Source organism: Gymnodraco acuticeps, unplaced genomic scaffold (assembly GCF_902827175.1).
Source record: "Gymnodraco acuticeps unplaced genomic scaffold, fGymAcu1.1, whole genome shotgun sequence".
Classification (NCBI taxonomy): domain Eukaryota; kingdom Metazoa; phylum Chordata; class Actinopteri; order Perciformes; family Bathydraconidae; genus Gymnodraco; species Gymnodraco acuticeps.
Genome location: NW_022990667.1, coordinates 235,811 through 251,750, shown reverse-complemented (window position 1 = coordinate 251,750; position 15,940 = coordinate 235,811). Strand labels below are relative to the sequence as shown.

At 44.6% G+C, this 15,940-nt stretch overlaps 1 protein-coding gene across 2 annotated transcripts; it reads right to left on the bottom strand.

Moving 5' to 3' along the window:
- Nucleotides 1-621: 621 nt before the first annotated feature.
- On the bottom strand, nt 622-15,597 carry spata13 (spermatogenesis associated 13). Of its 2 annotated transcripts, XM_034229652.1 has the most exons (13): nt 15,142-15,597; nt 8,082-9,602; nt 6,132-6,563; nt 5,517-5,661; nt 5,196-5,323; nt 4,508-4,687; nt 3,832-4,011; nt 3,404-3,583; nt 3,087-3,319; nt 2,755-2,884; nt 1,580-1,955; nt 1,374-1,448; nt 622-1,276 (listed from the first exon to the last, which is right to left on the bottom strand). In XM_034229652.1, the coding sequence occupies exons 1-13, from the start codon at nt 15,148-15,150 to the stop codon at nt 1,095-1,097; spliced, it is 3,771 nt and encodes a 1,256-aa protein (XP_034085543.1). In that variant the 5' UTR covers nt 15,151-15,597; the 3' UTR covers nt 622-1,094. The 2 variants fall into 2 exon arrangements, with proteins under 2 accessions (XP_034085543.1, XP_034085544.1); XM_034229653.1 differs by lacking the exons at nt 8,082-9,602; nt 15,142-15,597 and adding an exon at nt 6,991-7,554.
- Between the last annotated feature and the right edge of the window lie 343 nt (nt 15,598-15,940).

Genomic DNA, 15,940 nt, shown 5'->3' with positions numbered 1-15,940 from the left:
CCTATCCACTTCACATGAAGTCATATGCAACAACCACTAACAACGTCTAGTGTGTTTTGCAGGGTATATGCAGGAATCCTGAAGTCAAATGTAATTTAACCTTTTAACACCCTTTCCATACATTTTAAACCTCATCCCCACTTCGAGTTCTAACCGGTTACATTGGCGACACACTTTACCTCACATTTACTATATACAGTATTGATTGTCCTTCCTCCTTATCTTCCAACCATTTGGACGCAAACTTGCATTTCCCCATAACGATGTTGTTTAACAACCGGCGTAAACGGGCCTTCGCGCGCTATCAAGCAGTGAGCGTGCGATGTCCTGTTCAGATGACATCAAATCCAACGGGATGCCATAAATAAACTACACAGAATCACACTACACACCTACGCCATGATTACATTCAGGCATACTGTAGAATACAACCTCTTTGGACCATTTATATACTTATTGAAAACAAGCTACAAAATGTAATACCTTGGAAAATGCCGTTTAATACTTTTTAATAGCCTTAATTTTGGCTAAATTGATTGATCAACTTGTAATACTTCAAGACCCCGCGGACACCCTGGGGAGCAAACAGAATTATCTTAAAGTGACATCATTCTCGTTAGGTATGTTTGTACAAGAGTTTTATTTACAGTGTTAACAAGGTAGTGGACTGTCAGTTCATTTATCCTCTGGCTGTGCTCAGAGTTGACAGACTCGAAGCAAAAAAAAAAGGGTCCAGCCACTGAAATAACGTATGACAACGTAAAGGCAAAAATATACACTTTGTCATAATTAACAAACAATATCTTTCAGCTGGAATTAATAGGACAAAAAGGGTGGGATTCACTTGAGTGAGCAGCTTTTTTAACACCGGCAACATGGAGTCAGTATTTCCATACTCTGGTCAATCTTCTTCCAAGTTGTAGGCACTGAACGCCACGATGCAACAAACACAAAGAAAGACACAAGAGGCACAAAAAACATAAATCGACGATACATTCACAGAAAAATACAGGAAAAAATAAAGTGTTCTTTGAGTCTTCTGGACGTTGTGATGTCTGAACATGCACAGGGAGGAGAGCATAGGGAGCAAAGTCTCATTTCTTGAAAAAGGTGTTGCGGGTGATGCTGTACAACAGATGGTAAGGCTTTCGTTTCGGGGGCTCGGCCAATGAGAAGACCTGCTGCTGAGGCACGCTGGTGGGTATGGTGATGTGACGCTGGTGGAGCGGGTGCAGGTTCGGGTGGTGTGTGGGGACGGAGCCAGAGTAACCAATGGCTGAAAAAAGGTAAACGGGTGAAGCAACAAAACATTAGCAATTCAACTTTAAGTGAATATAAAAAACAAGATACATTTAAATGATGCAAGGCTTTACTTTTGCTCTTCTTCTGTTTGGCTCTTCTGGCATTAACAATGGCCTGTTTTCTTTGCTCTTCACTGATCTCCATTCCTGCAAAGAAACACACCATGATGCCAAAATATTTACTCCCCTTCAACCAACAATCTGTTCCCTTTTTATTTGACATTACACCCACAGTGGCCCTTTTGCGTCACGAATGAAAGGAATTCCTCAGCACTCACCCATCTCCTGGTCCTCCTTCACTCTGTATCGCTCCTTGGCAAAGGCCTGTAACCACCTCTGCTTGTCCTCGGCCTTCCTGCAGCACAGCACGCACACAAACTCCAGGGTGTTGGCGTTGCGCAGGCGCAGAGCGTTCCTCAGGGTCAGGCCCAGGTCCAGGTCCCTCCCGTCGGCCATGTCCAACACCTCGGTCTGGTCCATATCCAGCCGCCCCCGGTAGTGGAGCAGGTCTCTGCGCAGGACGTCTTTCTTACAGAACACCAGCTGGTGGTCGAACAGGAAGAAGCTGCGCTGCTGCAGTTTGCCCTGTCGGACGCCTCGGGTCAGCTCACCAGAGTGGATCAGCTCTGAGCTGCGTTCAAGCACATCAGGCCCCTGCAGCGACACGTTTACATAGACAAAGTCAAAAGATATATACAATGTATAAAACAGGGTTAGACTGAAATGTATTTATTAAGGAATAAACCCCTTGAGATGAACCATCTTGTTTTCAAGGGGGTCCTAACATATATAACAAACAGCAAGACAGTACAAATAAAGAAAACCAAATCAAGTCACAATACAGCCCACATACAAGACTACAATCGCAACACACAAATTAAAGAAAGATATTTGGACATAACCACAATACGGCCACAGAGAGGCCATGAACAAATACATTTGCCTCAGCAATAAAATAAAAACAAACAGTGTTTTGTGCGTGACACATCATCAATGTACATTTAACAGCAAAATAAGAAACATGACTGTAACGGCCCGTCCACACAGCGGCGTGCGTTGAAGCTTGCCGGCGGGCGTGTCTGAAACTCACATGAATCTCCCGCCCCTGACACACAAGCAGCGGTTTGATTGGCTAGAGCTTGTACTGGCATATGATTCGATTGGCTGACGCTTCTGCCGAGGCTTCAAAAGTTGAACATTGCTCAACTTTTGCAGCGAGCCACGCCAGCAAAGCTCCGCGTCGCTTCCCACAATGCAGTTCGGCGAAAAGTGACGTCACCCCATCCAAAGTGAATGGTGAAGCTTTCAACGCACGCCGCTGTGTGGACGGGCCGTAAAAGGGCAAAATGTACTGCTACAATAACCCACTTATATTATTCCAGTCTGAAGGAGCTTTGAACGTAAATGAGGGTAAAAAGAGTTGACGGAACATATAGGCTAGTTTGATCCTCACCTCCCAGTTTTGAATGGCCACCTGCCAGTGAGCGATGGTGTCCACACTCTCCAGCCGCCTCTTCCTCTCATTGATCAGACTCGCCACGTTCTTCATAGCCTCGTACGCTTTGCTCACTCCGCTGAAGTCACTGCAATACATCAGAGGCACAATAGGCATAAGGTTCACTTTACACACACATACGACATCTCCATTCAAACTAACACACGGCATCAATCTCAATCAGGACAACCGTTGTCAATTGTTTATTTAAAAATGTGGACAAATGATGGGTGATGCTTTGCTATACACACAGCATGTATTAGCAGACTAAACAATGCCATTGTGAGTACCTGTGGTCTTTGGGGGTGTACTTCAGCAGTTCTCCCAGCTGCAGGGGGTATTTACAGATCTTCTGGACGGGCGTGAGCAGGAACCCTGCGATGGAAATGTCAATCATCTGCTGGAGGAGCCGACAGGCCTCAAAGAAATGTTTATATTTTCCCGACTTCATGAGGCGGTGCAGCTCAGCACTGGCTGCTGGGTGAGTGTTACAGTAGTCCGAGTAGATAGAGAAGCCCTCGTCCTAAGGACAAAAGAGAAACAATGAATACAGATTAAGTTCAGGAATATAAACTAGTGATTAAGTAAACTAGGGAAGGTTTTGTACCTGCAAAAGAAAGCAAGAGCCTATTTCACTGAGATGCGGTTGGTCTTTGTTGTATTTCTTCTCCAGGTCTTTGAGAAACTGCCTCTGAAACCGGTAGATGTCTTCTATGTTGCTGAAGATGGTCTTCAACTGCGGCTCAGTGAACATGTCTGGGTGTTTACGGCACTGACGGATGTAACCCTGAAACAAAAAGCATGTTTACTTCACTGACAGAGGGAATACAAAAAAGTTCAAACACTGGTCAACAGGAGGTGCTAACCTGTAAAGTCAGTCCTGAAATACAAATCTATCTTATTGTTGTATATTACTACAGAAAAGGTGACATTTGTTCAAATGAATGACTGCTAAAGAGCACAAAATGGTGTATTGATTACATAAAAAGTATTAGAGCTGGAGCAGCCCTAGATGTAAAATATGGAAACCTGTACCTCACAGATGTCTTTCAGGTGCTTGATGTAGATGCGTTCTGTGTTCATGATTTCCTGAACCACATTGGTTCTCATCTGCTCCTTGTGCTGAGCGCTGTGTGTGTCTCTGGGAGTTGGATCTTCTTGGTCCGCTACGCTCTCCACACTTTCTGCACTCGAGTCCTCCTGGTTCACTCGCACCTGAAACACATCCACCACACACAATGAGCAGCTTTCAAATCACAATTAAGTCCTCAGAGCCAACTTCAACACCACACATGTCAAACAAATAGATATATAATCTTGTGTTCAATTATGTTAACTAAAGATTGCAGTTAAGAAAAATAATTATTACAAAATAGAAAACAACTATTTCATACAAAAAAACTCTACGTCACTATGGTAACAATGTGTGCAAGATTAACCAGCTCTTGTTCAGCCAATTTGATTCAGCTACAAGCAATTACACAGCAGACGGCCATCTGCCAATCAAATAACCTCACCTTGGTAACCACAGCCTGCCTAATTAAGACTCAATCAGTGCTGGTCGCCACAGAAACCAGCTGAACCTCTGAGGTTTGAACCCTAACAAACTGTTGTTTGAGGTTTGTTTGGAGCCCAGCCAGTTTGCCAAGTCTTTTCTGTGCTTCTGGAGAGCAAACATGCGTTGGACACACGGGTCAGGAAGTCCACTTACCCTCACAAAGCTGGAGGGGAACCAGGCCTCCCTGTCGGCCCCCCTGCCCCACCACCAGTCCTTATGCGAGGCATCCAGGACACGGATAACATCTCCAGCCTTAAAGGCCAGCTCCTGCTCCTCCATGGTCACATGGTCCCAGAGAGCCTCAGCATACACTGTGTGGCCAGAGCTTATCCACTGTAGCACACACACACACACAGATAAGATGAAGACACAATTACATGCAGGCTAGGCCCTTGTCTAACATGGAGGATTATGTCTAGACTTGGAAACTGCAGCCAAACATCTTGAAAACATTTTTCATAAGGCTCGTCACGCTAGGGCTGTGTGATTATGGCAAAAATCATAATCACGATTATTTTGGTCAATAATTGATATCACGATTATTAAAAAACGATTATCCATTTACTTTGAAAACATCCATTTTGAACAGTATATATTTTAACAGTTGATTACCCTGAACTTTAAGTATAATTCAACTGAAAAACCAATAACAAAAATAACAAAAACAAAAAGATTACATTTTTTTTTGGGAATACAATTAATAATCGTTTTATTTAGATTACGTAATCGAGATTAAAATACGATTAATTGCAGAGCCCTACTTCACGCATACAACAGGATAAATATAGCAGAATATTTTGCTGAGTGTTGCAACATGACAAGTTGTCCTCATCAACCTCACCTCATTGAGAACGGAGAGCTCCACTCCTGGCTGGAGGTATGGTGTGAAATCATTGAGCTCATCATAGCTGCCCTCCTCCTCCTCACTCACGCTGTCATCGAGCGTCGCAGAACTCTCAGTCACACCAACTGCAACACACACAGGTTCAAAAACAAACCTCATGGAGCTGAAAACATTCTGATTCAAATAGTTTAGAAAACAAGCCACAGATGCCACAACTGGCTGCACACCAACACCTTCCTCCAGCGCACTTATTGACATTCCCCACCTCAGCTTTCCCACAGACTGAAATGTGTGATCAACAACAAAAACAGCTCTCACCGCTGAGCACTCTGTGGAGCTTACGCCGTCCAACGCGGTCCAGTCCGATGGGGGTGCTCTGGGAGAGGGTGGAGGGGCGAAACCTTGCAGACACCGCTTTGTAGGGGGGCACCTGGTGGGAGGGGATGGGCGGCCGCGACAGAGGCTGCAGAGGAGACACGGGGAAACATCCTGGGATTCAGGGAGAGCTCACTTTCTCAGGCTTTCACCGATAAACTGATGACTCAACAGATCACCCCCTTAAACTAAACCTCGAACAATGTTTTGGACTTTCATTTTGTTCTGTGATAACAGTCAGGAGAAAGAGATAGCAATAATACTGAGCTTATGGGATGCATTGAGTCCTTGTCTTTTCGTAAAGCTCGGTTAATATTTATATTTTTTTCAAACATAAAAAAAAGGGGTGTTTGTCTATATTTTTTTATTTAAATAATATATTATAAACAATTCAAAATAATATATATAGTATTAATTATAAAGACTGAAGTCAACCTTGATTCATCACTTTATCCAATCACATTTCAACCTTATAAACAGTGGACGGGATTTTATCAAAATACTTATTTCCTTTTTTGAAATGTGAGTTTCCATTTGATTTAAACTCTGAAGGCTTACAGCAGGAAGGCGGTCCTTCTCCTCAGCATCAGCAGAGAACATATCCCCAACTCCGATCATTGAGATCGGACGCTGCTTCACGCCTTCTCTGTTCATGCTGCAGCCGTCTGGGATTTCTCCATTTCCACACGCACCGCCACTGCAGTCTTCATGCGACGATGCATTTGTTGTCCTTTCTTCAGCAGACAGTTCTGCCACTTCCTCTGGAATAAAGTGCTTCCTGGAAAGGAGCTGCCCGTAGTCGGAGATGGGCCGAGGTCTCGTGCGTCTACTCCTTCGTCTGGGCTTGACGGAGGATGTTTCCGTTGAAGGGTCTGTGGGCGTTGTGGGCGACCCTGAGAGACATGTCGAAGAGAGAGGAGAGCTGCTGCTGGTTGGAGATACATCCTCTGTTGGGAGAAATGCTTCTGGGCCTTGTTGGTCTGATGATGCCTAGGGATCAAAAGCAAAAACTCAGTAAGGGCTGTTATTGATTTCCCTGTACAATCATCTGCAGTGCACAACATTGTAAAACGTTCAACATCTGTTAATCAGAAACAGAGCAAAATAGCACCACACGTGATACACGAATAGTCTCTGTTGAGTCTCAAAGCAGAACCGCAAGAAACATGTCCAGTGACTTTTATCAGGACTCTCATGAAAGCCTTTATTATCATGAGAAAGTATTCCAGTTCACACAGTGATATGCTCCACAACTCAATAAACCACTTTGCTTATCACGTTCAAACAAGAACTGCATCAGAAATTCCCCAAATACTCCTCAATTAAATACTATCTCTGTATACTCATTGCTCAAATATTGGCTAATGATTACATGACAATGATTGTGAAGTTCGTTAGTCAGCGATATCAACCTCACCTCTCGGTCTGGGTCCGGTCCCCGGCATATACACTGGAAAGGCACACAGTGGACGAGCACCATTGTCAAACAAACACAAAGGCCTGTGTCCTCGAGGCCAAGTCCCTACTGTTTCTTTTATATCCCAGTCAAATCCACTTGATTTCTAAAGTCAGCAATCAGGATTTATGTTAAAGAGCAATATCCTACTCTCAGACAGAAACATATTTCACTATAAAGTGTTTATGGTCCTGTTTCTGGCGCTCGTAGCTGTCGAAGGCCCGGCGTCCATAGCGTTGGACTTTGATCCGCCGTGCTTCAGCGAAGACGTGAGGCGGGGGCTGTACTCACTCATAGCTCCCTCCCTCCCGCAGCAATAGGACTATGGAGCCTTTTAGCGCAAGTGCCACTAATCATAAACGAAGCCTAATCATTAACTGTGCTCCTTCTGAGAGCCTGGTGGCACAGAACAGCTGGCTTCGGCATACGACCCAGCTGCGGCAGAAGTCAGTATATCATTCACAACTGACAGGAGAAAGGGACAGTGAAGAAGGACTTATGCCTACGTCATTATTTATTTGACACCGAAGGGGACTTTGGACACACACAGAGCTCGTCAGCACATGCGCACAATACTGACGGGCACCACGTCTACATGAGAACGTATACTGCCCGAGTCAAAGTCATGACATGTCGTGAAATCCTTTGTTTCCTGAGACAAGGGTCAATGCCCTTCAACTGGGAGATTGGCATCCATTGATAATCTCGCTTCTAGATTATAAGGAAGACATTAGATCCTTCCTTCCTCTTTGAAACTTTACAAAGGGCTTGTTATCTGATAGATTTCCAATCCTGTGGTTCAATGATAAAGGTGTTGCTGATTAGTGGAAACATTTTGCAGTGAAGATCTTTGAGACTCGGTGGATAAATATAAACATCCTTAGCTTTTTCATTGTCGTTTTAAACAGAATATCTGCATCTCCTGTGATAAGAATCAAGGAGAAAGAGTGGAGGAATATTGCGCAACAAAAACAATATTATCTAAGGTATGTGCCAGATTTGTATCACATCCGACCCCCGTCATGTTTACACCCAGAATTCTCCTTCCTTACCTCATGTGGGAGCATGTTGACTTCAGTCTGTTCTTGTTGTTGGCAAGAGCCTTTCACGCTGACAGGAGATGGATCACATTCTGCTTTAGAACCACTTGTTGTAGTCAGTGATTCATGCTGAGCAGAGACACCAGGTGAAGTGTGCTCTGTTCCCTCTGGGGGCTCCACAGAAACCTGGCTGATGAGGACCTGGTGCTGCTGCAGGGTCACATCGTATTCAGGCTGCAGAGGGGAGCGTTCAACAGACATGACCCGGGCTCTGACGGGCGAGGGCCGGCGCTGTCGCTCATTTGTCGTCAGGCAAGGCACACGGCGGGAGTAGTCATCGTGAAGACGTGTCAGGGGCGACAAGGGAACTTGAGAGGTGGGGCTGGGGGAGGGACTTCGCTTGCGTCGTACAGTGAGGTCGGTCTTGCTGCCTACTAGCTTTAGCATCGGCCCCTTGGTCATTGCAGGGCCCTTCCTGTGGCTGAAGTCCGACGAGGAGACGCTGCCTGACCTCAGGATGTTTTGTGTCCCGTTTGTCGTGCTGCACCCCGGGGGATCCTGAGGCGAAGTAGGTCCTGAAGACGGAGCTTTGCGTCTGAACGGTGCCTTAAATATATGAAGATTATCTGCACTTTTGCTCAGTCTGCTCAGCACTTTCACGTTTGTGTTCTCGTTTGAGTTCTTTGTTTGGACATCGACCTGTGATGTCGGGTCTGGGTTCTGGTTTGTGGGTTCATTTGTGCCGTTTCCTGCGATCATCTTACTCCCCGTGTCGAGTATAGAGATACGTCCCGCTCCGTACGCTCTCCGGATACTCCTCGACATTCGCGTGTTGCGCGTGAGTCCGTCTCCTTGATCGCTTTCTTCCTCATCAAAGTCCTCAATATCTGATTCACACTGGCTCATCATGACGAACTTTTGTCCTTCATCATTTCCATTCGAGGCCCTGTATCCCTCTGCAAACTTGAAATCATTTGTTGCATCACCTTGGCCAAAGTCATTGCTGTCCACAGCTGCGCCATTAGCCATATCCTGATCCGATGGGTCGTATTCCCCATTGTGGAGGACGGCCCCTCTACTCTGTATACCCTGCAGCACCGAGGAGCGGAGCTTTTTGAAGGAGTCCACAACACCCAGACCAGGAAGTCCCGACCAGGGCTGGGTGTTGCTGTCGTTGCTGTGGGTCGAAGTGAGAGGGTCAGAGGTTGGGGTCAGAGGGCCCTTCCTCGGGTTGGAAAAAAGCCTCATAATCCTGGTGGAGTAAGGCTTCCCGTCAGGCTGACCTATAACAGGGTTAGACCAGGCGGAGGAGTTGATGCCGTTCAGTCTGTTCTCCTCAGGACCCGCAGTCATCGGCTGTATTTGGGCGCCACACCCCGACAGCAGATACGGGGCTCCAGTCCTGTCAGCATGACTGTGGAAGGGGTATATATCGCTGAGGGGCCGGGTGCGGATCAGAGGGTCAGTTTTGGAGCTGTGGAGGCCCGGCAGAGAGTCTTCACTTGTGGACAAGACCCTGTCCTCTTGATCCTCCTGCAAAACCAAACAGAGACTCAGTTTAGAAATCCTTGCACGTTGCATGATAAAGGAAATCATAATAATACTCTTAGAAAGGCCTTTGATTATGCTTAAAGGAATAAGAGCGTTCACTATTGTCTGGATACAAAAAAATGTGTGATGTCACGTCTTTTATCAGCTCATATACTCTTCACGACAACATTGATTCAGAATGAGTTCATGTTTTGCAAAAGATTAAATCTGAACCAGGCCATAGAACACTGATAGCAACCACACCAAATCCAGACAGGGTTGCACAGCTGTTACTTTAGTCAATATTATATTTTAGTTTTTAACACAATGGCCTTTGATCGGTTAAAAGTACAGGTCGGAATTGTAATGGGAAATGCAAAAATGGCATCAGAACGACTGTACAGTCCAGTGTCCTCTGTGTCTTTATGTGTGAGAGGAGGAACAGAGAGAATAAAGGAAGGACAGTTAAACAGGAAGACAAATATCCTTCAGTGTGCACAGAGGAGCAGAAAGGCTTTCACTGGGAACACTACGTGCATTTGTCCTTGGTGCTGTATTTCAATGTCCAAGGAGAGCCGAGGCCCAGGTCAGGGTAGTGTTGTGCTATGTTCAGCATTAAGTGTGTGTGTGTGTGTGTGTGTGTGTGTGTGTGTGTGTGTGTTTGACTGAGTGAGTGACTGAGTGTGTGTGATTCAGAGCGGTGGTAAATCAAGCTGAGGCTTTGAAGTGGGGCTTTGTGAGCATGACTAAGCAATGAAACTTTCTAATCCATTGTGATTAATGCAATAAATTGCCCAGTTTTCTCCAGATTACTAAAATGAGGGGGCGAGGGATGAGGGGGGGGGGGGGGGTTTAGGTGGTGTCAAATCAGTTCAACTCTTTAAAAACAAAGTCAATGTTTGTGTATATATAGCATTCTTACTACTGCTGTTTTTTCACAGGGTACATTAAGCATGTCATAGTAGTGAAAGCACAGGTGTTACTAATAACATTAGCAGAGGCTCTGAGCTATTCAAGTGTCCTAATGAGCCATGGCAGAGTGTCAGAGAGTCAGCATGCACAATACCAGGACCCTGAAACTGACAGAGCTAAAAGGAATTCAGGCTTCATTTATTTTATTCTTTACACACGTGCTTCACCTGCTGTGTCAAAAGGGCTTAAGAGAAATAGGCACAGTGTCTCTCCAGGTTTCTTTTGTTTGCTTTAAACTAATGCTTGCTGTTTGTATGTCTGATGAAGTCATAGAACTGTTAACGCATGATAACCGACAATATATTGCCACTGTTTTTCATGTATTCCACAAAGAAATGTGTCGACGGTGTTGTTTCACTTGTCCGCTGCGTACATGCAGGGAATCGTCCCCACACCGCCCGCCTGCTGCGTGTTCGGCAGCAGATGGGCTCTCTGAGTCAAACCCTCTGTGGAATCTGCTGTCACTTCGGCCCGCTCGCTCCATCACACCAAACACTTATGTAAACACAGAGCCACCGCTGCCAAGCACCGCTGCTGACAGACAGTAAACAGCCCTCGTGAACAATGCGCTGCTTTCAAAAACGATCCTGAATTGTCGTCTTGTGCTTTCTCCTCCTCTGCCAACGCAAGATGACGTTGAGCAGCAACTGGAAAAATACTGGATCATTCACTCCATCTATTTCCCAAGAAGAAAGATGGGAGATAAGGAAGGAATTTCTACCACTTGCTTTTGTTTTGAATACTCTCGTCGTGCTATCAACCTTTCTTCCCTCTGTGGTATCCTTCAACACCTTCCTGCCTTCCCTCTTCAATGTGACGCCACATGCAAGTTGCTGTCTTCTCTCATACTTGGCAGGTCTGATAGCCAGAACAAACTCAGACTGAAATGCTTTTGCTTCAACTTCGAAAAGCTCTTGAAGAATGTTTTGTTTCTGTGACAATTAACTGTGGCCTTTAAAATTGGCGACGCCTTTTTAAGCCTTAGTGTTTTTCTGGTCTAGACTGAGTGCAAAAAAGCTTTGAGGTGCATGGCAGACAAACTTGTTTCGCTGTTCAAATGACATCCATACCTGACAATTCCCCAGAACATAATCAACTCTGACAGCTGCAGCTCCTGGATTATAAAAAGCTTTTTAGCATGCAAGATCAAATACAATGGTTTTCAGCACTGCTTTTAGTCAGGGCACTATATGTCCATACTGTCCGCAGCACATTAACAGTACAGGAGTATGCAATTCTGAAAACACCTTTCATTTTGTAAATATACTGTATTTCAAAAGTCAAGATCACATTTGTAGCTCGGGTCTCTTTTCCTTCCCTCAAACATTTCTGAGTTAATAACAAAAAAAAGCATCCACTATATCACACCTACAGATTTGCATATTGCAACATCGAGGCAGATATGACTCACATGAACATCACGCCCTACTCTCTGTGAACGCAGGTCACCTTTTCGATGAACTCTCCTCTATCATCTTTGCCTGCGTATCAGGATCACGGCGGCTCAGCTGCTTCCTCCTCGATGGGAGCGGCACTCTGGGGCCCTGGTCCAGAGTTAATTAAGAGTTCAGGGAGGAGCCCCCCCCCCCCACACACACACACAAAAACACATGGCAGCCAGCTGGAGCCAGCTTCAGATTAGACTCCCAGAGATGAGGATGAACAATCACCTCAGATACATAAACATGTAAACAAGGGCTTAAAGAATGCACTCTGAAAAGCACAATTAGTTAGAGCATCCTTTCTCAAAGTGCACGGCCCTTCACGTCCATGCGTGTGTGTGTGTGTGTGTGTGTGTGTGTGTGTGTGTGTGTGTGTGTGTGTGTGTGTGTGTGTGTGTGTGTGTGTGTGTGTGTGTGTGTGCACTCAAACACATGCTTAGCTGAGCAGGGAGGAAGGCACTTTAATCATTGACTCCCTTCCTGTTTGCCTAGAAACCCCAGGCCGTTATGTAAGGAGTCATACATTCATATACGTGACCTGCTACTCTTGGTTCAACCTTTGCAGAGGTAACCTCCCGAAGGCTAGGATAAAAGTCATTAGGCCAAAATGTACTGAAATTAAAATTGAGAAACTACCAGACAGAGCAGATCAAGTTAAAGTTAACTTTGAAACATTCTCTTTCTCTGGCTTAGCTCTGAGACAGACACAAACACCCTGCAGCAACTTGGCCATTCCTCTGTAAGCTGTCACTTTACTCTATTTGTCTTGACATGCCTGTAGGATGTCCTTAAATGCTTAAGTGTTTTAAAGATTGGTTTAATAGCTAAATCTATGTGTGTGAAACTAAAGCCCCACTTTCTCTCATTACTATAAAAAAGTTTACTGTATTTTGTTTTTTTTGCATTCTTAATATTATCTTTCTAGCTCTGACACTTGCTATCTGTTTCCCAGCAAAGATTAAAAGAGTCAGACAGAAAGCTCTGAAGCACTGAATGAGGGAGCAGTGTGTGTGTGTGTGTGTGTGTGTGTGTGTGTGTGTGTGTGTGTGTGTGTGTGTGTGTGTGTGTGTGTGTGTGTGTGTGTGTGTGTGTGTGTGCGTGTGTGTGTGTGCGTGTGTGTGTGTGTAGCCATCCCAGTAATAATCTGATTAGTGGAGCTTTACCAGTCTGTGTTCAGGACTGGTTTCATCCACACATGATAGCCTGATCAGGGCGACAGCTAGGCTATTCAGCTCTGACTGAGAGTGACACCCAGAGCTCGTTAGCAGCCCACCAGGACCGGACTGCACGGAGCCGCACGGCCTGTGTACACTCTGCATTTAGGGGTGAACATTGAGAGTTAAAGGCTTCAATTAAAACACATATTAGAAACATATTACCTCTTTTGTGGTCACGTGGTTTTGTAATGGATAACATGTGGATCAGGTGAGCACATATGCTACCGGTTTCCGGAGTAAAGTCTCATATTAGTTCATGACCCAGTTCCTCATTTTATGATCTGGCAGGAAAAGTGAGATTGGGAGACAACACGCCCCTTTCCATACAGCGTGGGAAGTACAGGCTAAACCAGGGAGTGTCTCACACAGGCAGCCACTTACTCACCCGATCTGCTGAGGACTGTCATAGGAACAGACAGGCAGAAATCTAACACCACACAGTGCAAGTCTTACAGAGGACAAAACTCCACTGAGCCTCGTTGTCATCAGTCAACAGTGTAACCTGACAGCAAGGCAACAATTATCAAAAGGCTGATCCATCAACATTTAAACACCATGGAAGCAGAGAGACTCTCAAGATCACAAATCCACTTCAATTACACGAGGATCTGAGATGATCTCAATAACCAGTTCCCATCAATTAGTGAGATTAGAAGTAGTTTATGCTCCAGGTGGAAAAACACTTTTTTTGATAATGAATGAACACATTATTCCCTTGGCACAAACGTTCTTTCCGCCCGACTCACAGCACCGGAAATAGCTGGTTAAAGTTGACAAACAACAGACACAAAGCTATATTTGATGCCTCTATTATAGAACGTAACCTGGTGTGCAATTATACTGTAGAAGTTTGGTACTGTTGTACAAAATAGTCATTATAAATCAGAGGACTGTGATTGAGTATTTCACGCTGACTTATCTCAGGTTACCTTTAGTATAAAAGTCCATCTGGGGAGCCATACAAAGAAGATTATTGATCGTAGTAAACTGTAATGGCTGCTAAAAGTGTAGCCAAGTTGTTAAGGATAAAGCAGAATCTGAAAACAAGGAGCTGAAGGGGATTACATTGAGGAGTTTTCTAAGCCATAAAGAACTCAGGGCCAAACTGCTTATTTATTTCTGCATTAATTAACTTTCTTAGGCCATAAAGCTCTTTGTAGTAGTAGGTGCCCCCCCCCCCCCCCCCCCACAACCCCTCCTTCACCAACTCCCTGCAGCCTGGCATCTCCCACATCACTATAACAACCACGGCTGTAATGCACCACAAAAACCCCCTCTGGTCCCATTTCAAACAAGAACTCAAAGGGGGAAATCACCGCAACTGCAAAGTACTATTAAACATTTAAAGGAATTATAGTCGAAGAATAACTCAGATATTGTACCTAAAGTTAAAGTAGAAATACCAGAGTGTAGGAATACTCTGTTACAAGTAAAAGTCCTGCAATCAAAATGTTAGTCAAGTAAAAAGGATTTGCATCTAAATTGACTTGAGTACAGATTGGCTCATTTCAGACTCATATACCTGAGATGTTTTATAATTATCGATCATTAAAGTGTTATCAAAGCTGGTAAAGGTGCAGCTAGTTGTAATGACTTTGTATACTGCAGCTTATGAATGTCCAGGTGTAACTAAAGTCTTATTAAAGTTTGGACTATAAGTGATGTTATTCAATACATGTAGTGGAGTAAAAGTACACAATTTAGCTCTGAGTTGTAGTGGAGTAGAAGTACAAAGTGAACACATAACTCCCACCAACTTGAATTTAAGTATTAAGTACTATGGTAAATCTACTTAGTTACTTTACACCACTGCATTTAAAGGAGTTATAACTGTTATAGTATCACTAGTTGTGGCTGTTTGTTAGATAAGCAGTCCCTACGCAGTAATCAGGTAAGACAACGTTTGCTCACCCTGCTCATAGTCGCTGATGTTGTCCTCCTGACCCTTTTTCCTCACATCAACGGAGCAGCTGTTTTTGTTGTTCAGCCATAGTGAAGTCGTTTCTCTGAGCTCCAAAGGCTTTCTGCCTCGTCCTCTCGCAAAAACATGTCGGTACAAAACACACGACCAGTCCTCTGCTCACTGCTCACCCCGCAACATATTGAGACAAACGGCTGTGACTTCTTGAACACATTGAGCTAGCAACTTAAGCTAACTCTCTGATAAACTTCCCCTTAATTGCGCAAGCTTTTGCCGCGTTTAATTTCGCTTTCCCCGACCGGCAAAACCTGATGGTAGTCATGTAAATTGACTACATAAATACTGAGTCATACTTTTTCTATCGAAGTTGCTCAAGAAAAGCTCATAATATCGCGGTTGAAGGAGGGCTTTCTTGGAGGCTTGAATGAGCATCATTAATGCACTTGTTGCAGTGTTTCTAGGGGGAGGGGCTTAGTGGGGTTACGATGGTCTTAACTGGTTGACCACATAGTGACCGTTGGACTGTGAGCCAATCATAATTAAGTATATGACACCGTGACCGCAAAACCACGCCCACATTGGAACGCTGTTCATTGAAGGAAAAAAAGGGGAATGCTGCTCCTCACTTTCTGCGGCTCTTGAAGATAAAAAAAGACTGCACCTTCCAGTTGGGGTTTTCACTGTCTTCCTCGTACCATCTCATTGAATCATGCCCAGAACAATTCATGGTATTTCTATTGTGCATGCCAATCCCCAAACACCAGAGCAATGACAACTAAGTGAATGTTG